General features: G+C 42.1%; 1 protein-coding gene and 1 long non-coding RNA gene across 3 annotated transcripts in view; one reads left to right on the top strand and one right to left on the bottom strand.

The window, feature by feature from the left end:
* The window catches only part of LOC132885257 (uncharacterized), an 85,475-nt gene extending 58,901 nt beyond the window's left edge, over window positions 1–26,574 (bottom strand). The window contains exons 1-3 of one of the 2 annotated variants that reach the window (XR_009654572.1): window positions 26,331–26,574; window positions 26,044–26,218; window positions 15,489–15,638 (exon numbers count right to left, since the gene is read on the bottom strand). This is a non-coding gene — a long non-coding RNA (uncharacterized LOC132885257). Of the gene's footprint in view, window positions 1–11,878; window positions 15,639–26,043; window positions 26,219–26,330 lie in introns of those variants that run through there. The other variant, XR_009654571.1, reaches the window with a different exon arrangement.
* On the top strand, window positions 4,414–5,505 carry si:ch73-389b16.1 (coiled-coil domain-containing protein 18). Its single transcript, XM_060918326.1, has 2 exons — window positions 4,414–4,842; window positions 5,142–5,505. Exons 1-2 carry the CDS (start codon window positions 4,662–4,664, stop codon window positions 5,357–5,359), a joined length of 399 nt encoding a protein of 132 aa, XP_060774309.1. The 5' UTR covers window positions 4,414–4,661; the 3' UTR covers window positions 5,360–5,505.
* Window positions 26,575–27,019: the final 445 nt, after the last annotated feature.

The raw sequence follows: 27,019 nt of genomic DNA, 5'->3' as shown, positions 1-27,019 counted from the left end.
GTTCACAACTCGTTCAACTTGCGAGCCAGCTGAGAACCAGTTTGCTTTTCCATAGCTCGCGGTGCTAAGGGGAGACATGTCATTACGTCGCTGTATACGTCAGTTACATCACTATATACGTCATTAAGTCGCTGTATACGTCAGGTACGTCGCTACGTTTGCATAAACCTTGGCGCGAATATCGAAGCAAAAACAACACGGAAGAAGCAGCAGCAGCAACAACAACAACAACAATAATAATAATGGATGACTTCGCGTTTGTACAGTTGCTGCTTCTCGTCGCTTAAAAATGGCGATCTTTCGCGGTTTTGTTATTGTTGTTGGTTTTAACAACTCCCCCCCCCCCCCCCCCCCCCCCCCCCCCCCCCGACGTAAGCAGTTCTTTCCTCTGGCCCAGCAGAGAGTTGGTGCTAGCCTGGAACTGGTTTTTCTGGCCCCAGAGCCAGTTCTTTGTCAGTGGAAACAGAAAACCCGGTTCCACACTAAGCACTGACCCAAACCAGCCCTGGAACTGCTTTGGTGGAAAAGGGGCAACAGACAGTACCCCAAGCTCAGTAGTAGTGAAACCTAAACGTCATTAATCTTCACTTCACATGTTCATTTACCATATTTTATATTATTGTAGGGGTTTTTAATTTTCATTAATGTTCTAATGGCTCTAAAACAACACAATTGCTTTTGCTGTGGTTCAGTGCTATAATGTTTCCAGAACTAAAGCCTTTGCACAGTCCTGATCTTCAGTGTGTCTGAAATGACATCCCATTCACTATGTAATGGACTATTTTCGGAGGGTTTTTTTAGCCATAGTGGAGCTAAAATCCCACAATATAACAAAGTAGGTTGAATAATGTACCCTTAAGTACAGAATACCCATTTGATGTTTGTAGTGAATATGGGGTAGGGCACCATTTCAAGCACAGCCTTAAAAGCAAGCCTGGAGAAAACAGCTGCCTGTAAATTTGCACGCAAGGTTTAGTGATGAGACCTTGTAATTAACTTTGCTAGTAGTTTTTCTTGTCTGATCACTCCTACTACACTAATGCTAGCATGGCTATTTTTACCATTATGGTCGTACAAGGTAATGGTATACTTTCCCGTAACTGCTGGAGTAGCGCAGCTAAACTTTATGCTAAGGCAAAAAAAAAAAAAAGTCACAGAACATACTGGATGTTAAAAAATACTCGAATATTATAGTCTGTAAAATATAACGTATAAAACATTTGTCTATCTACTCTATGTTCACAGATATACACACACAAAGTCTCTATTGAACCAGCAAAGTGTGTCTCTTTCACACACCCTAAAGTAAATAGCCCAGTTCTTAATATTCAATACAGCTCTATTTTAACTTTATAATAAGCCTTATTGTTAAAATGAAGTACTCCTTGTGGGCTTAGAGTAACAAAAAAGAAGCCTATTTTTGTTACTTCATGTGACAAACCAATTTAAGTTTCTTAGCAGCATTCATTTTACACCAGAGAGAACCTTTGGTTGTTTTAACCTTTGATTTTGTTTAAAAATCTTGGATTTTTAAAAATTACTTGTTTAAAACTAAAAGTAAAATTAGATTGTATAATTAAATTGTAGAATCTGCAAATTCTAAAGCAAAAAAAAGGAAAAATCCAACATCTTGACTGTTCAGTATTCAAGATGTTGCACAATTTTTCATCACTGTTTAAATTTAAGCAAGTGTATGATGTTGACCATGTTACTGCCTTTGTATAAAAGGTCAGATTTTCATTGAGTCGTTCCTTCCACTGAAGCGAGTGTTCAGCTGACACGCCAATAGATTTGATCAAAAATGGATCATCAGGATTTACACCAACTTGTGGAGTGCGTGTCAGTTCAAGTGCCCACTGTTATTAAAGCAAAAAAAGTGGATATACTAAGTAAATACCAAGAAATTCTGAAATTCATGTAAATATTTCATTCTATTTCTAAGATACTTCTTTTCACTCAAGTTATTGCTGATAATATCATTTGTATTGAAAACTTTGGGTAAATTGAAAAGAATGCTAAACAGAAGCATTTTTGCTTCAGACTTTTGGACCCCACTGTATAAAGACCAGGTGGCATAGTGATGCAGTGGTTAGTTAGTACTGTTGCCTCACAGCCTCATCTTCTGGGTTCCAACCCTGCAGCCAACTGGAACCTTTCTGTATGAAGTTTGCATGTTCTCCTTTTGCCTGTGTGAGTTTCTCCTGGGTGTTCTGGTTTCTTCCCACAGTCCAAAGACATGCAGATAAGTTCAATTGGCAACCCTAAATTGCCCATAGGTGTGTGAGTGGCTGTCTGTCTCTCTGTGTTGGTCCTGTGATGGATTGGTGGCCCATCCAGAACATATCCAGCCTCTCACCTGACGTTGGCTGGGATTGGCTCCAGCTTCCCCATGACCAGCAATGGATAAGTGGTATAGGGAATAAATGTATAAAGAACCTGGAACAACAGTGGTAGATAATTATAGGTTAATTCTAATACACTGGTGCATATGTTTGTACATCTTCTTATTCAATCACTTGGATGTTTTTATTCTTAAATTGTGACTAGAATATTTGGATTAGCATTTGTTGCGAATTGCATAGAAATAGAATTATGGTGGTGCTTGAAAGTTTGTGAACCCTTTAGAATTTTCTATATTTCTGCATAAATATGACCTAAAACATCAACAGATTTTCACACAAGTCCTAAAAGTAGATAAAGAGAACCCAGTTAAACAAATGAGACAAAAATATTATACTTGGTCGTTTATTTATTGAGGAAAATGATCCAATATTACATATCTGTGAGTGGCAAAAGTATGTGAACCTCTAGGATTAGCAGTTAATTTGAAGGTGAAATTAGAGTCAGGTGTTTTCAATCAATGGGATGACAATCAGGTGTGAGTGGGCACCCTGTTTTATTTAAAGAACAGGGATCTATCAAAGTCTGATCTTCACAACACACGTTTGTGGAAGTGTATCATAGCACAAACAAAGGAGATTTCTGAGGACCTCAGAAAAAGCGTTGTTGATGCTCATCAGGCTGGAAAAGGTTACAAAAGCATCTCTAAAGAGTTTGGACTCCACCAGTCCACAGTCAGACAGATTGTGTACAAATGGAGGAAATTCAAGGCCATTCTTACCCTCCCCAGGAGTGGTCGACCAACAAAGATCACTCCAAGAGCAAGGCGTGTAATAGTCGGCGAGGTCACAAAGGACCCCAGGGTAACTTCTAAGCAACTGAAGGCCTCTCTCACATTGGTTAATGTTAATGTTCATGAGTCTAACATCAGGAGAACACTGAACAACAATGGTGTGCATGGCAGGGTTGCAAGGAGAAAGCCACTGCTCTCCAAAAAGAACACTGCTGCTCATCTGCAGTTTGCTAAAGATCATGTGGACAAGCCAGAAGGCTATTGGAAAAATGTTTTGTGGATGGATGAGACCAAAATAGAACTTTTTGGTTTAAATGAGAAGTGTTATGTTTGGAGAAAGGAAAACACTGCATTCCAGCATAAGAACCTCATCCCGTCTGTGAAACATGGTGGTGGTAGTATCATAGTTTGGGCCTGTTTTGCTGCATCTGGGCCAGGATGGCTTGCCATTATTGATGGAGCAATGAATTCTGAATTATACCAGCGAATTCTAAAGGAAAATGTCAGGACATCTGTCCATGAACTGAATCTCAAGAGAAGGTGGGTCATGCAGCAAGACAACGACCCTAAGCACACAAGTCGTTCTACCAAAGAATGGTTAAAGAAGAATAAACTTACTGTTTTGGAATGGCCAAATCAAAGTCCTGAACCTTAATCCAATCGAAATGTTGTGGAAGGACCTGAAGCAAGCAGTTCATGTGAGGAAACCCACCAACATCCCAGAGTTGAAGCTGTTCTGTACGGGGGAATGGGCTAAAATTCCTCCAAGCTGGTGTGCAGGACTGATCAACAGTTACCGGAAATGTTTCGTTGCAGTTATTGCTGCACAAGGGGGTCACACTAGATACTGAAAGCAAAGGTTCACATACTTTTGCCACTCACAGATATGTAATATTGGGTCATTTTCCTCAATAAATAAATGACCGAGTAGAATATTTTTGTCTCATTTGTTTAACTTGGTTCTCTTGATCTACTTTTAGGACTTGTGTGAAAATCTGATGATGTTATTTACACAGAAATATAGAAAATTCTAAAGGGTTCACAAACTTTCAAGCACCACTGTATAGGAATAGTATAAGGCTGTGTCAGATGAGTGTGTTCTCTGTCCCTGACAATTCTCAGGGTTAATGAGGTCAGTTAACCAGAGGCCTAGTATGAGACAGATCTCATGACCATTAGATCACAGTTTGTTTGTCTTTGTTTGTTTTCTGGCTTGAATTTGAGGTACATAAGGAGGAGGCATTTTCCACCAAAGGGGATAGTTAAAAAGGACAGCAACAGTAAAGGAAGACTTACTTAACAGTACTAGTACAGCTAAGTATTTAGCTCAGAAGTGGTGTAATAGTAATCCTTCATATACCGCATTATATAGTGTCAGTTGTTGCTTTGTGAACAGTAACAGTTTCTGCTTGGAGTCGTGTTTCCACATGACACTGCACTGTGTATTTATTCCAAGCATTTGTTGATCAGCGTCCTACTGAGTCTTGAAGAGTGTGGGTGTTGGCTGTGCAGCCAGCTTCAGGAGGACATGAATAAGTTTCCTGGTGACCTGAGTGAGAAGGAGCGGGAACTGCTGATGATCCGCAGGGCCAGTGGAGCTAAAGCCTCACAGCTGGCTCAGATGGAGAAGATGCTACAGGAGACCAAAAGCATGCTGGACAAGAAGACTGAGATGGGTACAGAAAAAATCACTTGTGGAGACAACATGGGTCTGTATCACAGCTCTCTTTGTGTTGGTTTAATGGTCATTTACTTGCTTAATATCTACGAACTGAGTCTGATATTTATTTTAAGTCAGTACTGGAACACTGTGAGTGACTGTGTGTGTTAATAATTGCACCATTCTAAAGCTTGTCCCACAGGTACAATGCATTACATTACATTGCATCAAATGCATTTGAAGCAGCAAGTGAAGCTGAATACAGTTTGAATACATAGCTTATCAAGGAGCCAATAATGAGGCAAATTCTATCAGACTCTTCTTTCTCTGTCTTTTTCCTTCTGTCAGTGTCTGAGCTGGAGGAGAAGGTGCAACGCAGTAAGCGAGAACGGCGTAACTCTCTGCACCGCACACAACTGCTGGAAAGTCAAATGAAGACAGTGCGTGGTGAGCTGGTGGACACGCTGGACCACTTGCAGACACTCAGAGATGTCCTGCGCCGCTCACAGCAAAAAGCAGAAGCGCGCCAAGCAGCCATGGAGAAACTGAATGCCGAGCTCAGGTGAGGTCCTGACCAGCAGACCTGATCTCCATGTTGTAAAGTGACACCCTCCTGACCTCACGGTTCGATCATTTTATAAGACAATGGTCATGTCTTACTTCTCAGTCCCCAAGAGTGTTTATATTTTTCTGGTTTAAAGGAACAGTCCACCGTACTTCCATAATGAAATATGCTCTTATCTGAATTGAGACGAGCTGCTCCGTACCTCTCCGAGCTTTGCGCGACCTCCCAGTCAGTCAGACGCAGTCAGACGCGCTGTCACTCCTGTTAGCAATGTAGCTAGGCTCAGCATGGCCAACGGTATTTTTTGGGGCTGTAGTTAGATGCGACCAAACTCTTCCGCGTTTTTCCTGTTTACATAGGTTTATATGACCAGTGATATGAAACAAGTTCAGTTACACAAATTGAAACGTAGCGATTTTCTATGCTATGGAAAGTCCGCACTATAATGACAGGCGTACTAACACCTTCTGCGCGCTTCGGCAGCGCATTGATACTGAGCTCCGTATCAATGCGCTGTCGAAGCGCGCAGAAGGTGTTAGTACGTCTGTCATTATAGTGCGGACTTTCCATAGCATAGAAAATCACTACGTTTCAATTTGTGTAACTGAACTTGTTTCATATCACTGGTCAGAGGTGGAAAAACTGGATTGACAAAGTAAAAGTCCTGCTTAGGTTTTCCTTCTGCCTGTGCTCTCAACACAGGTGATTTCACCAATTAGCTCATCAACCTGGCTTAGGGGATGTGGTAATTAGGATCAGCTGGTTCATTGAATTGGCTGGAGCAAAAATGTGGCAGGGTTTTTACTTTCTGCACCCGGGTTTTTCCACCTCTGTCACTGGTCATATAAACCTATGTAAACAGGAAAAACGCGGAAGAGTTTGGTCGCATCTAACTACAGCCCCAAAAAATACCATTGGCCATACTGAGCCTAGCTACATTGCTAACAGGAGTGACAGCGCGTCTGACTGACTGGGAGGTCGCGCAAAGCTCGGAGAGGTACGGAGCAGCTCATCTCAATTCAGATAAGAGCATATTTCATTATGGAAGTACGGTGGACTGTTCCTTTAATACCCATTTTAGGATTTTACAACAGCTTGGCATGAATGCCTGTTTTAAGAGTTATGTTTTGAAATACATTATCCATTGTGTGTGTGGACAAGTAGGATTTGTGTTTAAGCTGGAAATGTTTGATATCATTTGGCAACTGTGATTTGGAAAAACTCCTGTTTTTGCCAATAGACGCTTAGATTTACTGTGAAGAGAATACAGTTTTTCTACACACAGTAGAAAATGTTATTGCAGCATATTGTTTAGCAATGACTAGCTAGATTGACACAATGTATTGTGTGAGAGAAGTGCCTGTGAGTTTTGTTTGTTTGTTTGTTTGTTCGTATACTCAATAATTAATATAATATTTAAGGACCAATTGAAATGAAAAAATGCAGCTAATAATAAATTAATATAATACCTGATGATAATATCAGAAAATATCATTTTTATAGTCAAAAATAAAGCAGACTCCAATAGTTTTAATGAAACAGAGCTTTTACTAATATGATTGTCAAATAATGTGTAACACTGCAGTTGAACTATATACTGAAAATGACCCACTGAGCCCCTAAGCCACATCACAGATACTGATAGTACAATGTGAATGACCATACAGTACACATTATGATGGGTGTGTGTAAAGAGGCTGCTCAGCTTGTGGCAGAGCTATTTCCAGTCTGTTGATATAAAGTATTTAGGTCAAGTCTTTTAGAACTGTCAAAAAAAAAGTCTATATATGTCAATATAAAGTATTTACTATTCAAATAATTATCTCCCCTTTATCTCAGGTTATAATCCACCCATTATCTGTAGCCGCTTATCCTGTTCTACAGGGTCGCAGGCAAGCTGGAGCCTATCCCAGCTGACTATAGGCGGGAGGCGGGGTATACCCTGGACAAGTCACCAGGTTATTGCAGGACTGACACACAGAGGCAAACAACCATTCACACTCACACCTACGGTCAATTTAGAGTCACCAGTTAACCTAACCTGCATGTCTTTGGACTGTGGGGGAAACCGGAGCACCCGGAGGAAACCCATGCAGACACGGAGAGAACATGCAAACTCCGCACAGAAAGGCCGTCGTCGGCCGCTGGGCTCGAACCCAGAACCTTCTTGCTGTGAGGCGACAGTGCTAACCACTACACCACCCCTCGGGTTATAATCATGTTTTATTATTATTATAATCATATAATAATGTTTCCACTTCACAGCTCCAGGATCTCCCAGTTTGATCCCAAGCTCAGATTATTGCTTATGCAGAATTCTGCATGGTTTTTGTGTTTTGTTTTGTTTTTTTTTTGCATGTGTGGGTTCCCCCAGAGTTCTCTGGTTTCCTCCAACCTCCCAAAAACATCAAGAGAAGGTTTGGCTACACTAAATAGCCCCTATGCGAATGAATGTCAATGTGTATGCACGGTGCCCTGTGATGAACTGGGGTCCCATCCGGGATGTAGTCATGCCCAGTGTTCCAAAGATCTGAATCCCTGAATCCACTGTAATCTGACCGGAGTAAAATATTTACCTAAGGTGAATTAATAAATGAATACATTTTACCATGGTTTAAAACATGTACTAAAGTCAACACGGTTTTTTGTTTGTTTGTTTGTTTGTTTGTTTGTTTTTCCTGGCTAAAAAGAATTTAGGAATTACCTTCTTGTTGTGCAGTGCTGCTTTTTAAATTTGCCCAAAATATTGATCCCTTTCCCAAATGTAATAAAAAGCTAATAATGATGATTTGAAATGTTCATAATAACAGTATTACTGGCTACTCCATATAAGTTTACTGTCTCACTGCTGGTTCCCAATTACTCATCATTTACATTATTTGGATTGGTTATTTACTATTTTTTTTTTTATTTCACTGCAATTTTCTGAAGTATGGCCTTGCATGTGTTTAAATAAAGACTTTTGAGTCACCTGCTTCTCACTTGTGTGATAGTCATGTGGTGTCCTTTCACTGAGTTTTTAAAATTATTATTAATGTATGAGGTTTTGTTTTATTCCCCCAAAAGGGTTGCACAAGGCAAGTTGGACCAAATGAGAAAAGAGACTGAAAAAGATTAGATGAGAACCTTCAGCAAACAGGGTTTTGATGAACACATATATGCCACTTCACATGCAAGTAAACTTTACATACATGAAAGCTGAAAGTGAAAGCTGCATGAATATATCTATCACACAAGAGAAGCAGTCTGAGTGTGTCATGTGTCTTTAAGAGACTCCAACAACTAACCCTGTATGTTAGCAGTGTACTACTGTTAGAATTAAATACAGTTCTACTGTCAACCATTAGAAAAACTGAAACGAGCAGTCTGTGAATATAATATTCCAATATATTTTAATTTAATACAAAACTTTCTCATAGTTAAAAATCAGTTTGTATCAGTTTTAAATAAAGAGTACGTCAACTAAGTAATTTTCATAACTGACTAAATAAAAACAGCTATAGGTGATGATTTTTGGACCCCAATTTTCACACGTATACAATATATGTATATATATAAATATATGTAGCTAGATTGCTATTATAAATTATAAATTGGATTATAATTTAATAGGATTATGAAGGGGCTATGGAGAATAAGTGGAGCTAGCCAGAGATGTTGGGTTAGGGTATATTGTCCTTAGCTTGCATTTTTGTCTTTGGTTGTGTGGATTGCTTGTTTTTGCCCCGCTATGGATGTGTTAGACGCAATATCTCATGGAAATGCTGGACCTGGTGCAAGCTCAGCTGCAGAACATAGGGAAATTTGAACATGCATGACCGGTATTCAAAGAGTGCTTTGAGATTATCATCAAATCTTTATGGTTCCAAGCATTTACCACCAAGAGTAAATGATATAGCCAGGTAGAGTGGCAAACATCAAATTTACCTTTACATATATTAATTTTGCTAGGACCTTTTATCCAAAGTGAAACAATCCAATTCAAGCACAAAAACGAGCAGTTGGGAGTTAGGCTCTTCTTCAAATGGCTCGCTGGCAATACTGATATTTGAAATCACAACCTTACAGTCACTGACACAGAACCCTGAACAAACAATTTAGCTACAAATAAATTCTAAACAGTTATCATAAATCAACAAAGGCATGCCCAGAGTTTGCTTCTTTCTTTTGTTTTTTAAACTGGAGCTGCAAGGCTAATGCAGCTAACAAGCAAACTGCATGCCAACCAGCATGGCAAAATAATCAGACACTTGCATTAAAAGGCTCAGTAATACTACTAGTACATGATCACCAAAAATTGATCTTTTCTGGTCCTTTTCCAACTGTCCAGTTTTGGTGCATCTGAGTCCTTAGATTCCTGTTCTTGGCTGACAACAGTAGAATAGGATATGGACTTCTGCAGCCCAGTCACCTCCAGGTTCCATGTATTGTGCATTCTGAGATGTTTCTTCTGCTCATGATGATTGTAAATAGTGGTTATTTGAGTTAGAGTAGGCTTCTTGTTTACACAACCCAGTCTGGCCATTCTCCTTTGAGTGCTCTCTACTCTCGTCAACAATTTGGTTCCCCTCACAGAACTGCCACTCACTGGGTGCTTTTTTCACATTCTGTATAAAATTTAGAAACCAGTGTGCATGAAAATCCTGAAATACTCAAACCACCCCATCTGGCATCAACAACAGTATGATCAGAGTCACTAAGATCAAACCCACCCCAATTCTAAAAAAAAAAAAGCAAACTCAAAAGCAACTATGAGACATTAGTCATGTCTTGGCTGATCAGCTGCTTCTGGGGTAAGGGGGGAATTGTGGACATTTTTATTTTGGCCAAATTAGTGCTTTAACCACTGAAATACTACACGAACTCATTTAGTTCCAAAGGTTCTACTAGTAGCTTTCGTACCGTGTTTCTGAAACAGGTTCCTGTGGACCCCTTGTGGTCAGTGGCCTAATTACGGAGGTCCATGGGATTGTTTCTAAAAAAAATTAAAATTCTAGACAGGTGAAATTGTTAAATATTTAAAAATTTACTTTAAATAAATATTTAGGCCCATTCAATTTCAGAAAAGCTGAAGACTTGTTTTCACATTTATAAACACTCTCACTAAAGTAGCGTAGCTTGCTCATTTTGGAGTGCCCTTCCCATGTGAGTTTAACACTGATGGGCAAAATGAAATGTTAATATCAATGACCAAACACGTTACTGTTAATCTTAAAGCAATGTGAATAGCAGACAGGATATCAAATCTATTATTAAATTTAATTTTAAATGTAACAATTGTTGATTTATGAAAATATGTAGTGTAAACAGCTATTTATAATTTAAATACATTATAATTATATATTAATATAGATATTGTGTGTGTGTGTGTGTGTGTGTGTGTGTGTGTGTGTGTGTGTGTGTGTGTGTGTATTGGGGGCGGGGGGTCCTCCAAGGATTAGCCAGTATATACTAGGGGTCCATGCTAAAAAAAGATTGAGAACCACTGCTTTACTATTTCTAAGACTGTAGATTAGCCTTATGTCAAAACCTGCCCTATTCAAGCAGGCAGGAAAACATTGAGAAGTTGTTTAGTATGGGTTTTGCTGACTGCAGCAAGTTCTTCAGCATGCCATTTTCATATTTACAAAACATTTTATCTGCAACAGAATCTCATATTCATCACATACACACACCCTCATATTTATCTATACTAAGTAGTTACGGTTTTGTTTGTGTGTGTGTTCACTTGTTTTTAAAGTGATGTTGTTAAGCACAGCACCTTGAAAAGTTAATTCTCTCCCAATATAACTTGCAATAAAAATAATGAAAAGCACAGACTCATTATGTCTACATAACTTTTGTGAAATTGCATGAGAAATTAGATTATTTATTTCAAAAATAAATAAACAAATAAATAAATAAATAAACAGGATCTTGGTCAAGTATTGAACTATCCCAATTTGGCAACCCTGTAATTAATTGCCTATCCACTGTGCCTCCTTAATTGAAAAGTGAATACAGGGCAGTGATGGACCTCTCCTAGCACTTGTTGTCTCATTTTTGATCATTAGGTGCAATAATGCTATGGAAGCTAAATGCGTTTGCACAATATCCAGTAAGGTGAGCAATTCAATTCACATTGGCTTATATATTGTCAAATAGTCTTACTTTTTTTAAATCACTGCCCATGCAAAAGAAGTAATTAATTAGTGTTCAGATAGATTTGAAAACATGTGGAGATGTGAATGAGGCCTTTATGATGATTAATGTTGTTAAATGGCTGATATAAATGGTGGGGCTCTTCCACACCTGACCCTATGAGCCACTGTTTGCTGGATCTGTAGCAAACAGTAAAATCAAATCCACTTTCCTGTTTAATTTTTGTGGCTCAAGCAGGGGCATCAGAAACATTTTTAATATTTATGGGGGGGGCACTGGCGGGGGGTCTGGGGTCCTCCCCCAGAAAAATTGTAATTAATTAGATGCCATTTCCTGCATTCTGGTGTATTTTTAACAGGTTGTTAAACACCTAATTTTACCTACAAAAGTCACTTAATTCAATGACTATTTTAGAGACTCAACAATAAGTCCTCATTCAACTAGTCCATATATTCATCAGCCTGTTTTTAAACCCACTGCTCTGCCGAAGATAATGAGATGAATGTGACACAATTTATCACCAACAATGGCTTTATGGGTGCATTTTACTTTTTATTTTGTGTTTCCTTTTTTATTTAATTTTAGATGTAACACAACATGCCACTGTGCCAAGCAATAGTGACACTCAACTGTATGTTTAAAAATAAGAATATTCATAATTTCACACAGTGAACAGGCATGACATGGCATCATGCAAACTTCATAACACAAAATCACACTGTGTCAAGCAACGGTGACACAAAAAAATAACTTCACACAATGAACAGGTGCAATTTTGTTAACCACCAACAAATAGTGACTTTAGTGGGTGCATTTTACTTTTTTCCGATTTAGCGATACTCATAACAAAAATGGCATGGCATCATGCAGTCTTCATAACACAAAATTACACTGTCAAGCAATGACACATAAAAGACAACTTCACACAATGAACAAGTGCAGTTTTGTCAACCTACATGCAATGGTGGTACTACAGTAACATTTACAGATTAGTATAACAAATAGATTTATAGATATAACTCCTTCTTACATTGGTGCCACCATAATTTCTACCACTTTATAACTTTTATCCCCCTTTCCTTCACAATCCACCTGGAATAACATCCATCTCTCTCCATCGCTTTCCTTTCTACTATTCCTTCCCCATACACTGATTTCCCATGTTACTTTCCAGAAAACCGGCAAAGACCAGACAAAACAAGTTCTTCAAATCACAACAGGGAATCAATAAATATCATCAGAGCAGACTTGACCTCATTCTTGGCATTACAGTAAGGTAGACCTACTGGGTTTGAATTAAATTATAGCTAACATTAAGCTAGCTGATACATCTCCTAACATTGACTAGCCAGCTAACTGCACTAACATTTCCATTGGGACAAAAGAACCCTGTCCTGTTGGGAAATTTTGACTTACTTTCCGCTTCTTTGTAAAGAATTTCCTTATGTCCATTGTGTCTGGGGAGGGAGCAAATACTGCAAACAATTCATCATCAACCAAGAATACCCCATTAGGCTAAGCTTATTTCATTGTTTAGTTGAACATTAATTTAACATGGCCTAGGGTTAATTGAGGGCATATAACAAAAGAATAAGGTTTTAGCAAAAGCTAGACATTGTGAGGTGGCAAGGGGGCTGACGTTACCTCCTCCACTTTTGAGCAGCTGCACCTTGCACCAAAATTTCTCTGCTTGCACTGAGATTCACTTCACTTGTGGGTGGTGAGTTGTTGTAGGTAACGCCCAGAAAACCCAGAGTGGATTTTCAGTGATCTGTGGATTCTCTTATCGATCGAGTGGAATGGGTTCTTTCACGAAGCAATAGAAACGGCGCTGGGTGAACTAATATTTTATGTTAAGTGTGTGTGTGTGTGGGGGGCAAATGAAGAATTATGAAATGTGAAGGGGACACATCCACATTCAATGGCAGAGGTGGAAAAACTGGATTGACAAAGTAAAAGTCCTGCTTAGGTTTTCCTTCTGCCTGTGCTCTCAACACAGGTGATTTCACCAATTAGCTCATCAACTTGGCTTAGGGGATGTGGTAATTAGGATCAGCTGGTTCACTGAATTGGCTGGAGCAAAAATGTGGCAGGGTTTTTACTTTCTGCACCTGTGTTTTTCCACCTCTGTTCAATGGTGAGGACGCCCATGGGCTCAAGTAAGAAAGAAAGCGGAACATAAAGCTTTGGCCACTTTTTCAGGAGTTGCTCCCAGCCATTGGTTCAGATATGTGGATGACACCTGGGTTATAATCAAAACCCATGAGGTGGAAGCCTTCTCCAAGCACATCAATGCAGTGGATGTCAACATCAATTTCACTCTGGAGGATGTCAGTGGGAATAATCTAGCCTTCTTGGATTGTGATATACACATTAGACAAGACAGAAGCCTTAGCATCGAGGTCTACCAGAAACCCACACACAGACCAGTACCTACTCTTCGACTCGCACCACCCACTGGAACACAAATTGGGGGTCATTAGGACCTTGCAACACAGGGCTCAGAACATTCCTACAATGGTAGAGGGAAAAGAGAAGGAGCAGAATCACATCAAGAAAGCACTTCAGAACTGTGGGTATCCCAACTGGGTTTTTTCAAGAGCAGAAAAAGGAACATAACGGACAAGGAGGATAACAGGAACAAATGCAAGAACATTGTCATTCCATACATTTCTGGTCTATCTGAGAAACTCAGGAGGTTCTTCTACAAACATAACATTCCAGTACATTTCAGACCCAGTAACACCCTGAAGCAGAAACTGGTCCACCCTAAGGACAGAATAGCCAGACAAACAGGACAATGTAGTGTATGCAATTCAGTGCAGTGAGGAATGCACGGACCCGTATATTGGGGAAACAAAACAACCACTTCACAGGCACATGACTCAGCACAGGAGATCCAGTTCCTCAGGCCAGGACTCTGCTGTCTATCTTCATCTTAACAACAAAGGACACTCATTTCGGGATTGCAACATACGCATTTTAGCCAGAGAGGAGCGTTGGTATGAGCAAGGAGTTAAAGAAGCCATTTTTGTCAACCTGGAACGACCATCACTGAACAGAGGTGGTGGTCTAAGACATCATTTATCAGCCACCTACAATGCAGTCCTTGGCACACTTCCCAGACAACTGAATGCACACCAAAACCCAGCTGTTTTCAGTGACTCACAGGAGGACAGAGAGAACCAACAATCCACTGATCACCCCAACGACTCTCTAGGCCATTCACACCCAGCCCCCAGTGACCCACACCAACAGGATGACTCAATGACACCTTAGGATTACTTTTCATCCATGAGAGGATAAATACCTGATACTCCCTATTAGTCAAACAGAACTGAAGCAGCCTTTTGGATGAGAGGTGAAACGTCTTCAAGAAGCTTCAGGCAAGTCCAGTTGCTCTTTTTACCACCCACAGTTTACTATGACCTAGATGAGAATCTTCACAGACAAAGAATTTCATACTGCAACTATAGCAGTGAATATTATGTGATAATCAGTTCAAACTGGAAAGATGGAATGAGTGAAAAAGACATGCATGACTTGAGTGTTAAACCTGAACATCTTTCTTGCCCAGTCTTGCTCCATACAGGTCTATTTCACATTAGTTTTGGTTGTAAAGAGCAGGTCTCATTGTTGGAATGAGGGCCAGAAATATCGTCACAGATGTAATGTTATCCCAAAATACTGAATTTCTATGTTGCTTGTGTGAAATCTGCCATCAGACACAGTTTCAGCACTTTGTTATTATAAGTATAATGTTTCTTGCTGCTTAAGATTCAACAGATCAATTTGGGTGCTGTGTGTGCAGTAGGTACAGTATGTTTAAATGTTATGCACTTCATAGTGTTGCGAAACCTTGATGCTGTAACTATAGTGAGAGTTACTCATTCTAAATCCCATATGTGGAAACACTGATGAAACTGAGCATATTACATTGCATTAATGGGATTTAGCAATGGCATTATCCAGAGCAACATACAACATACCCAGAGCAGCCTGGAGAGCAGCTGGTGGTTAGGTGCCTTGCAAGACGGACACTTCAGCCATTCCTGCTGGTCCAGGGAATCGAACTGCCGACTTTTTGTTCCCAAAGCTGCTTCTCCAAGCAAAATAAAATCCAGCACAAAGCCTTTCTCCTGCAAAGACAGCAGATCACCTTGTAGTTAACATATTGGGAAAACAAAGTTGAAACACTGCCAACAACTTTATTAGACTACATTAGCTACCATGTTTTAGTCTAGACAAATGAGACTGGGCAGCACATATAGAAGTAGAAACCTTTTATTTGTCACATGCATACTTCAAGCACAGTGAGACTCATCCTCTGCATTTAACCCATCTGAAGCAGTGAACACACAGAGCAGTGGGCAGCTATACTGCAGCGCCTGGGGAGCAGTCAGGGGTTAGGTATCTTGCTCAAGGGCACTTCATCCCAAGGCCGCCCCATGTTAACCTAACTGCATGTCTTTGGACTGTGGGGGAAACCAGAGCACCCAGAGGAAACCCACACAGACATGGGAAGAACATGCAAACTCCGCACAGAAAGGCCCCCATCAGCAGCTGGACTCGAACCTCGAACCTTCTTGCTGTGAGGCGACGGTGCTAACCACTACACCACCGTGCCACCCAATATAGACAGTCTTTATAGACAATGCTTTCATCAAAATAGAAACAACTAGGTGTAAGTTCTTTCTTTCTTTTAAATAATCTAACTCTTGTGATAACCTTTTGCCTGTAGTCAGCTGGGATAGGCTCCAGCTTGCCTGCAACCCTGTAGAACAGGATAAAGCTGTTATAGAGATAATGAGATGAGAGAACTCTTGTGATAATCCTCTCTCTTACATGTCTCATTGAAACAGTGTCTACAGAAACTACCAGACATTTTGGTGAGGGTCCCCCCCCCCATGTCTGTTTGTGGTGGGTTGTTTTTTTCCAGACTAATACAACTTTAAAAAAAAAAATTTAGCAAAGGCATTATTTTACATTATGTTTCCATCATAGGATATAAACCTGAGAATGGAAAACTGAATGAAGATGTAGCAGTTCTTACGGAGGGGTGGAGCACAGAGGACGGCAGGACAGAGATCAGGTTCAACAAATAGTTTTATTGTTACACTTTTCAGTGAACACAATATGTTAGGCACAGACAAATGCGCCCACACACATCAGGTGTCTGGTTCGGGAGAGATCCCCTCTGCTCTCGCTCTCCCTCCTTAAATAGGGCGCGGTCACTGGGAAGACACACAAACACAGGTTAATTGCTCTCAGGTGTAGTGATTCTGCCACTCACCTTCCCTGACTCCGCCCTGTCACAGACCGGCGCTTGACCACGCCCCCGCTGCCACATACCCCCACCGCCCGACTCAGGCCGGGCAGCTGTCCGGCCCGCAGCCGACTCCCCCCCCCCCCCCCCCCCTTGACGGGAGAGGAAGTCCGCCATGACCATCTGCGCCCCCAGCCTGTGGACCACCTTGAAATTAAAGGGTTGGAGTGCCAGATACCAACGGGTGATCCGCGCGTTGGCATCTTTCATGCGGTGGAGCCACTGGAGGGGCGCGTGGTCCGAACAGAGGGTGAAAGGGCTCCCCAGCAGGTAATAACGGAGGGCGAGGACCGCCCACTTGATCGCCAGACACTCCTTTTCAATGGTGCTGTAGCACCCCTCACGCACTGACAGCTTCCTACTGATGTAGAGGACGGGGTGGTCCTCCCCCTCCACCTCCTGGGACAAAACTGCCCCCAGCCCTCTGTCCGACGCATCGGTCTGTAACACAAAAGGGAGAGAAAAGTCAAGGAAGTGTAAAAGTGGCCCCCCACACAGTGCAGCCTTTACCTCTGAAAAAGCCCGCTGGCATTGCTCCGTCCACTGGACCGGATCTGGTGCCCCCTTTTTAGTGAGATCAGTCAGCGGGCTGGTGACATCCGAATAATTAGGGATAAACCTACGGTAATAGCCAGCCAGCCCCAGGAACTGTGTCACCCCCTTTTTGGTCTTGGGCAGGCCGCAATCGCTGCCGTCTTATTAATTTGGGGACGCACCTGCCCATTGCCCAAGTGGAAGCCCAGATACCGTACTTCCACCCGCCCAATCGCACACTTCTTTGGGTTAGCTGTGAGCCCCGCTCGCCTCAGCGACTTAAGGACGACCCTCAGATGTTCAAGGTGCCTCGGCCAGTCATTACTATAGATGATTATATCATCTAGATACGCGGCCGCATAGGTGGCGTGGGGGCGGAGGACCCTATCCATCAGCCGCTGAAACGTCGCGGGTGCCCCAAACAGCCCAAACGGAAGTGTGACAAATTGGTGTAAACCAAACGGTGTGGAAAAGGCCGTTTTTTCTCGGGATAGTGGAGTCAAGGGGATCTGCCAATATCCCTTCGTCAAATCCAGTGTCGAATAAAAGCGAGCCGTGCCTAGTCGATCGAGCAACTCATCAATACGAGGCATTGGGTACGCGTCGAATTTAGACACCGTGTTGACTTTTCTATAGTCCACACAGAACCAGACCGACCCGTCGGCCTTGGGTACCAAGACCACCGGGCTGCTCCAGTCACTGTGGGACTCCTCGACGATGCCCATTTCGAGCATGGTCTGAAGTTCTTCCCCAACCACCTTTTTTTTGTGTTCGGGTAGCCTGTAAGGGTGGCTACGCACTACCACCCCCGGGGGCGTCTCTATGTGGTGCTCTATGAGGTTAGTGCGACCGGGCAGGGGCGAGAACACATCCAAAAACTCGGTCTGCAACTGGGCGACCTCCGTGAGTTGGGTCGGGGAGAGGTGGTCTCCACAGGGGACCGGAGAGGTACGTGATGCCAATGTCCCTTTTTGAACCTCCGGCCCCAGCTCCGCCTTCTCCGGAACCACTGACACCAACGCCACGGGGACCTCCTCATTCCAGAGTTTAAGCAGATTGAGGTGGTAAATCTGTAGCACCCCACCCCTGTCCGTTCGCCTCACCTCATAGTCGACATCCCCGACTCGCCGTGTGACCTCAAAGGGCCCTTGCCACTTGGCGATCAATTTGGAGCTCAACGTGGGCAACAGTACGAGTACCTTATCTCCCAGTGTGAACTCTCTAAGGCGCGTACCCTTGTTGTACAGGCGGGCTTGCCGTTCCTGGGCCTGCCGCAAATTCTCCTGAGTTAGGTGGGTGAGCATGTGGAGTTTTGCGCGCAGGTCCATAACGTACTGAATTTCGTTCTTGCTTTGTGAAGGTCCCTCCTCCCAATTTTCCCGCAGCATGTCCAGGATGCCACGCAGCTTACGCCCATATAATAATTCGAACAGGGAGAACCCCGTGGAGGCTTGGGGAACCTCTCGCACTGAGAACAACAAGGGTTCGAGCCACTTATCCCAATTACGTGCGTCCTCACGAATTTTTTAATAATATTTTTGAGGGTGCGGTTGAACCGTTCCACTAAACCATCCGTTTGTGGGTGATACACGCTGGTGCGGATCGGCTTAATCCCCAATAACCCATACAGTTCGCGCAGTGTTCATGACATAAACGTAGTGCCTTGATCAGTCAGAATCTCTTTCGGGATTCCAACTCGGGAGATGACGCGGAAGAGCGCCTCTGCAATACTGCGTGCTGAGATATTGAGAGCGGACCGAGAGGTTGCGCGGGAGCGAGGCTGCGCGATAGCGGACCGAGAGGTTGCGCGGGAGCGAGGCTGCACGAGAGCGGGCCGAGAGGCTGCGCGGGAGCAGGCCAAGAGGCTGCGCGGGAGCAGGCCAAGAGGTAGCGCGGGAGCAGGCCGCGTAACAACAACCAACACAATGCCCCCGAAGAAAGCTCCTACGGTCGAGGAGATAGACGATATTAAAAAAATCCCTCGACTTTCTGGGTGAAGAAATCTCTGCTGTCAGGATGCAGCAGAAGACCATCCTGGACCTGGTAGAAGAGGTCAAAGCTCTGAGGCTGCAGAACAAGGAGAAGGAAAAGAGGATCGCCATTCTCGAGAACCGAGTGGAGGAGCTGGAGCAGTACACCCGGATAAATGACATCATTGTGACCAGACTGCAAATTCAACCCCGCTCATATGCTGGAGCAGTGGCGAGAAGAGATGGAGAGGAACTGAATGAGGAGGATGCTAACTCTGTGGAGAAACAGGTGTTAGCATTCCTGCACTCCAAGGGGATTGAGGTAAAAAGCACTAACATCGAAGCATGTCACCCTCTCCCATGGAGAAGCAACACAGGCAAACCGGTGGTAATAATGAGATTTGCCAACAGAAAGCATAAGATGCAATTGTTAAAACAAGGGAAGAAACTGAAAGGCTCAGATGTGTTTTTAAATGAGCACTTAACCAAAAAAAATGCAGACATTGCAAAAAAGGCGAGACTCCTAAGGAAACAGGGGAAAATCCAGAACATTTGGACACAAAACTGCAAGATTTTCATCAAGCTGAAGGGATCTCCAGAAGAGGCCAAGATCTTGGTCATCCGAGATATTGGGGAACTGGACAAATTCTGAGGGAGCCAATCAAAGCAATTTACAATCATGACACAAGGATTGGACACTGGACACAAGAACTGGACACTTTCCATTATACTGAGCACAAAATACAAGATATGGGAAATAATATTGATCCGGAAAATAATCTTTTCAGCAACATCAATATCAGCTGCCGGTATTACACTGAATATCAATACAATGCAAAGATCAGAGACGGAAATAAGATATCACTTATTCATTTCAATACCAGAAGTCTGTATGCCAATTTCCATAAAATGAAGGAATATCTCAGTCAGTTTAATACTCCATTCAATATAATAGCCATATCAGAAACTTGGATCAACGATGAGATGGGAGTAGATTTTGAGCTGAACGGGTATGAATTAAATTATATCAATAGAAAGAACAAAAGAGGAGGGGGAGTGGCAATATATGTTGATAATAATTTGGAATATAAAATTAATAATAAAATGACGGTAGCTGTTGATGATTGGATGGAGTGTATTACAATAGAAATATGTTGTGAAAAAATGAAAAATATAATGGTGAGCTGTATATACAGATCTCCTGGATCAAGCATAGAAGTTTTTATAGATTGGATGGAAAGTATGTTTATAAAATCAACTCCGAAGGTCATGTACATCTGTGGTGATTTTAACATCGACCTCTAATCATAAGAAACACAAAATGACAGAAGAGTTCATTAACTCAATGTTCAGTATGGGACTGTATCCAACTATTACTAGACCAAGCAGGATCACTTCTCACAGCACCACTTTAATAGATAATATATTTACTAATATCCTGGAAAATATAGAGCGGACTACTATTAACAGACATCAGTGACCACCTACCTATTTTTAATGTATATTACTGTAATTATAGCAAGAAAAAGGTTACTAAAAATAATAAATATATAAGAGTGAAAACTGAAGAAACCATGATTGCACTAAAAAATGATTTAATAATACAGGACTGGAATGTAGTTTATAAAGAAAAAGATGTTGATAAAGCATATGAGGATTTTAATAATATTCAATGAACTATATAATAAAAATTGTCCTATAAAGAAATACAGTAATATACATAAATATACAAATAGTCCGTGGGTCACCAAGGGGCTACAAAATGCCTGGAAAAAGAAAAATATATTATACAGACAATTCTTAAAGCATCGAACTATAGAGGCAGAGGAAAAATATAAAAAATATAAAAATAAATTAACTAATATTATAAGGATATGTAAGAAAGACTATTATAATAAATTAGAAAAATAAAAATATGAAAGGTATATGGACTGTACTAAATGGTATTGTGAGAAATGGATCCAAAACTACAAATTACCTGGAGTATTACACTGAAAATGATAAGACCATAAATAATATGGAGGATGTGGTGAATGGTTTTAATCAATTCTTTGTAAATGTGGGACCAGATTTGGCGGCAAAAATAAAGGAAACCGAGACAACACAATGTGGGGACATAGAAGATATGGGGGACAGAAATCCAAGTACAATTTTTCTAACTGCAACTGATGAGGAAGAAATTATCCAAATTGTAAGAAAATGTAAAAACAAAACTTCTGCAGACTGGAATGATATAGACATGTTAACAGTAAAGACAGTTATTGAGGGAATTGTGAAACCACTCACCCACATCTGCAATTTATCTTTTCAATCAGGTACATTTCCAGACAAAATGAAAATTGCAAAAGTGATACCATTGTTTAAAAATGGAGATAGACACCATTTCACAAACTACAGGCCTGTTTCTTTACTCCCCCAATTCTCCAAAATACTCGAAAAACTTTTTTCAGATAGATTGGACAAATTCATTGAAAAACACAACCTCCTTACAGACAGTCAATATGGATTCAGAACGGACAGATCAACATCGATGGCACTAATGGAACTAAGAGGAAAATCACAAAATGTATAGACAATAAAAAAATAGCAATTGGAGTATTTGTGGACCTAAAAAAAAAAAAAGCATTTGATACTATTGATCATAGCATATTATTAAGTAAACTAGATAAGTGTGGTGTTAGGGGAGTTGGGTGGAGCTGGCTGTCGAGCTATCTAAGAAACAGGCAACAGTTTGTGCAGATAGGTGACCATAAATCTGATTTCATGAACATTACATGCGGGGTACCACAGGGGTCAATATTAGGTCAGAAATTATTCATAATATATATCAATGACATATGTACAATTTTGCAAGTACTGAAATTTGTTTTGTTTGCAGATGACACCAATATTTTTTGTTCCGGTGAGAATTTGCAGCAGACTTTAGAGATAATCACAACTGAAATAAATAAACTAAAACTATGGTTTGACAAAAATAAATCATTAAATCTAAGCAAAACAAAGATTATGTTGTTTGGGAGACACAAAATAGATTGTAATGTAGAATTGATAATAGACAATACTAAGATAGAAATGGTACAGGAAATTAAATTTCTTGGTGTGATTTTGGATCCTAAAGTCTGCTGGAAACCTCATGTAGGATATGTACGAGCAAAACTGGCAAAGTGCTCGGCAATTCTGTGGAAAACAAAAGATATTCTTGATTGTAAATCTTTGCATACTCTATATTGCTCATTATTTTTGCCATATCTGACTTATTGTGTCGAAGTCTGGGGAAACACCTACAAAACCACTCTGCAGCCGATATGTACAATACAGAAAAGAGCAATAAGGACAATAAACAAAACAGGATACAGAGAACACACAAACTCACTCTTCATAAAATCACACATGTTGAAATTTATGGATCTGGTCAAATTCAGAACAGCACAAATAATGTACAAAGCAAGAAATAATCTATTGCCGAAAAATATACAAGGAATGTTTAGTGAGAGAGAGGGGGGATATAATCTAAGGGGAGACCTAAATTTTAAAAAACAAAAGGTTAGAACAAATATGAAAAGCATGTGCGTATCGAGCTGTGGGGTGACTTTATGGAACAGACTGGAGACAGAAATAAAACAAAGTGCAAATATAAATCTGTTTAAAAAAAGGTACAAAAATATTTTTAAACAAGTATATTGAAGAGGAAGTATGTTAACGGAGGATGATGAGGGATAAATAGAATAGGGTTGATTGTTATATTAGAACTAACTTAGTATATGGTATATATTTATTTATGGGGATAGATATCTTCATATTTACAGGGATAGGTATGTAGTAGATATTTATTTTTGTAATTATATATTTATATAGATATTTATGAAGTGTATATATGGAATGAAGTATATATTTAATTTTGTAACTAAATATTTATATAGATATTTATGAAGTGTATGTGTGTATATATATATATATATGTGTGTGTGTGTGTGTGTGTGTGTATGTATATATGTATATATGTGTGTGTATATATATAATGTGTGTGTGTGTATATATATATATATATATATATATATATATATATATATGGTATGTAGTATATATTTTTGTAATTATATATTTATATGGATAATCATGAAGTGTATATATGGTATATATTTTTATAGGTGTATTAATGTAGTTTGGATTTCGGGGTAGTTAAAAAGGGGTGGGAAATTAAAAAAAAAGTATTGTACTTCTTCCCACTCCTTTTTCGAACAATGTGCGGTGTATTGTAATGTCTTAGCTCTTTATGTTATTTTATTTATTCTTTTTTTGTCACTTTTTTCATTTTCTTTCTTTTGTATGTACAAATAGTTACATACATTTTTATACATGTTCGAAATAAATAAATTCATTCATTCATTCATTCATTCATATTGCGCAGAGGCACGGCTTCCGGGTATCGCGTTGCATAGTCCACCAGAACTAATATAAAGCGGTACCCTCGTGCTGACCGATCTAATGGCCCGACGAGATCCATCCCAGTTCTCTCAAATGGGGTCTCGATTAATGGAAGAGGGCGCAAAGGCGCTTTTGGAATGGCCGCTGGATTTACTAACTGGCATTCGCGGCATGCCGTACACCACCTACGGACATCGCCGCGAATCCCCGGCCAATAGAATCGGGCCATTATTTGGGCTAGTGTTTTATCCTGCCCCAAGTGTCCCGCCATGGGATTAAAGTGAGCCGCCTGGAATACCAATTCCCGGCGGCTCTTCGGAATTAAAAGCTGCGTGACTCGCTCTTTGGTTTGAGTGTCCTGCGTCACTCGGTATAATCTATCCTTCATAATCGCGAAGTAGGGGAAGGACGGGGTGGCGTTCAGCTGAAGCGTTTGACCATCGATTACTCTCACTTGGTCAAACGCATGCCGCAGAGTCTCGTCTCGCGACTGCTCTAATGGGAAATCCGCGAGGGATTCCCCAATAGAGAGAGGAGGAGCCAGCGGCTCCTCACTCTGACGTGGAGATGACGTAGATGGCTCTGTGACAGCTGCTCCCACCAAAGCGACACCGGGACCTCCCCCTGTCAAATGGCAGGACCCACTCTCTACTAGGCGTGTCATTAAACCCCGAAATCCCGGCCAATCAGTCCCCAAAATTAAAGAGTGGGTAAGGCGAGGATTAACCGCCGCCTTCACTATAAATTTTTCCCCTCTGAAAATAATGTGGACCGACACCAAAGGGTAGTGGTGAACATCCCCGTGCACACACAACACCTTCACCCCTTGTGCTCCCCCCAATGCCTCGTCTTGAACCAGGCTTTGGCGAATTGAGGTCTGATTACAACCAGAATCCACCAACGCCTGATATGTAGCCCCTTGGATACTCACCGGTATGCGATACGCTCCGGCCCGATCGAGGGCGGCCTCTGGCGCGTCGGGGATCCGAACCACTGCGCCCACCTCCATCGTCGTGCACTGCTGTTGAAGGTGGCCCGGCTCCCCGCAGCGCCAGCAAACCGGCCCGGGCTTTCCCTCTGCACCGGTGATCTGGGGCTCACTCACCTGAGGTGGGGGAGAGACAGACACAGAAGGGAGAAATGGGAGGGCACCGCGGGTGCGGCGGGCCGGCTGGGGTGGTGCCGGCCCCCGCCTCCGTGGTGGGGGAATGGGGAGAGGATGGGACACAGGAGGAGGGAGAGAGAGAGAGAGAGAGAGAGAGAGAAGAGGAGAGAAGAGAAGATGCCATCTGCTGTCCTGCCCCTGGGACAGCCGCCAAATGGTCCTCCGCCAGCTTGACTGCCCGATCCAGCGACGCCGGGCGGTGGCACCGGACCCACTCCGCAGTTCCTGCCGGCAAGCGAGCGGCGAACTGTTCCAGTACCACCTGGTCGATGATTCCCTCAGCGTCGCGGTTGTCGGCCCTCAGCCACCACCAGCAGGCGTCCCGGAGCTGCTGGCCAAACGTGACCAGCCGGCCGACTTCCTCCAAGCACAACATGCGGAAGCGCTGGCGCTGCTGTTCTGGAGGACGCGCTGGAGGACGGCCCGGCGGAGGTCCGCGTAGGCCAGCCGGCGGTCGGCGGGGAGCTGTAGCGCGGCCAGCTGTGCCTCTCCCGATAGCAGGGGGAGGAGGTGCGCCGCGCGCTGCTCCATCGGCCACCCCGAGGCTTCGGCAACTTGCTCGAAGAGCGTGATGAACGCCTCGGGGTCGTCCTGCGGGCCCATCTTAATGACAGTGAGGGGAGACAGGCCCGTGGTCAGAGCGCTGGTGGACCCCGCCGACGCGAGGAGGTGCCGGAACACCTCCCGATCTTCTTGTTGGGCCAACACCAGGGCCTCAAACCGCTCTTCTTGCTCCTTTCGGAGGGTGAGTAGCGCCTGGTGCTGGCGTTGCTGGGCCGTGGCGAGGGCGTGGACCAGTTCGGCGAACGGGGAGGACTCCATGGGGCTGTTAGGCTGCTGTGCTCCAATTTCCCGGGTTTCGGCACCACTGTAGTAGTTCTTACAGAGGGGTGATGCACAGAGGACGGCAGGACAGAGATCAGGTTCAACAAATAGTTTTATTGTTACACTTTTCAGTGAACACAATATGTTGGGCACAGACACACGCGCCCACACACATCAGGTGTCTGGTTCGGGAGAGATCCCCTCTGCTCTCGCTCTCCCTCCCTAAATAGGGCGCGGTCACTGGGAAGACACACAAACACAGGTTAATTGCTCTCAGGTGTAGTGATTCTGCCACTCACCTTCCCTGACTCCGCCCTCCTGTCACAGACCGGCGCTTGACCACGCCCCCACTGCCACAGAAGATTTATTCATTATTTAGTCAGACCAGAATGAAGTGGAGAAATCTGTGGTACAGTTCCTCTTGAGCGAGGTGTGGCGTCCTTGGCATCTCCGGCTGCTGGTATTAATGTGACTCTGAAGAACAAATAAGAAAAGAGAGATAGGAGTATCTGGTAGGAGTTCTGCCCTAAATATGTTTCAGCTTTCTCTCCAGAATCCACAGGTTGACTGGAAGGTAACAGGTTACCTTCTTGTGAAACTCATCCACCTTTACAGACCAATTAATGTCTTGTTTTTAACCATGTTTTTATTGGAAGTAAAAAAAAGTCTCTCATTGCCTACAAGTGTGAAAAAAACAAAACATACAACAAGCCATTTGTATGAGAGTGGGTGAGTGTACATTTTAGTGAACCAAGTTATGAATGGGAGTGGCTAGAATGGTGCTGTCTAAACAGAGTAAAATTTCCACTGTCCCAGTGGGAAAGGTGGAGGCACAGTGGTGATGCAGGTTCAGATCTCTTCTCTTGCAAAGACTTGTTTAACCTCCTGAAAGCACTTCTTCAAGGCAGTCTTTGTTTAGATGTTTTGATGACTGTTCCACCTTTCTCAGTTATGCATCAAGTCAAGTCAAATCTTGTCACAAAGCAGCTTTACAGAATTTGAATTACTTAAAACATGAGCTAATTTTACCACTAATCTATCCCCAATGAGTGAGCCTGTGGCGATGGTGGCAAGGAAAACTCCCTCAGACGACATGAGGAAGAAACTTCGTGAGGAACCAGATTCAAAAGTTCTAACTGATTGAAATTGGTTAGAACTATTGGCATATTTATTTCAGTGTCATAGTTTTATCATGTTGTTCATGTCTGCATAAAAGCATTTGTGTAAGACTTGACTGATTGTGCATGCAGTCAGGTTGATTTAATCAGTACGTTT

Source organism: Neoarius graeffei, chromosome 4 (assembly GCF_027579695.1).
Source record: "Neoarius graeffei isolate fNeoGra1 chromosome 4, fNeoGra1.pri, whole genome shotgun sequence".
NCBI classification, from domain to species: Eukaryota; Metazoa; Chordata; class Actinopteri; order Siluriformes; family Ariidae; genus Neoarius; species Neoarius graeffei.
Note: the sequence above shows the minus strand (reverse complement) of the source record. Positions and strands in the feature narration are given on the sequence as shown.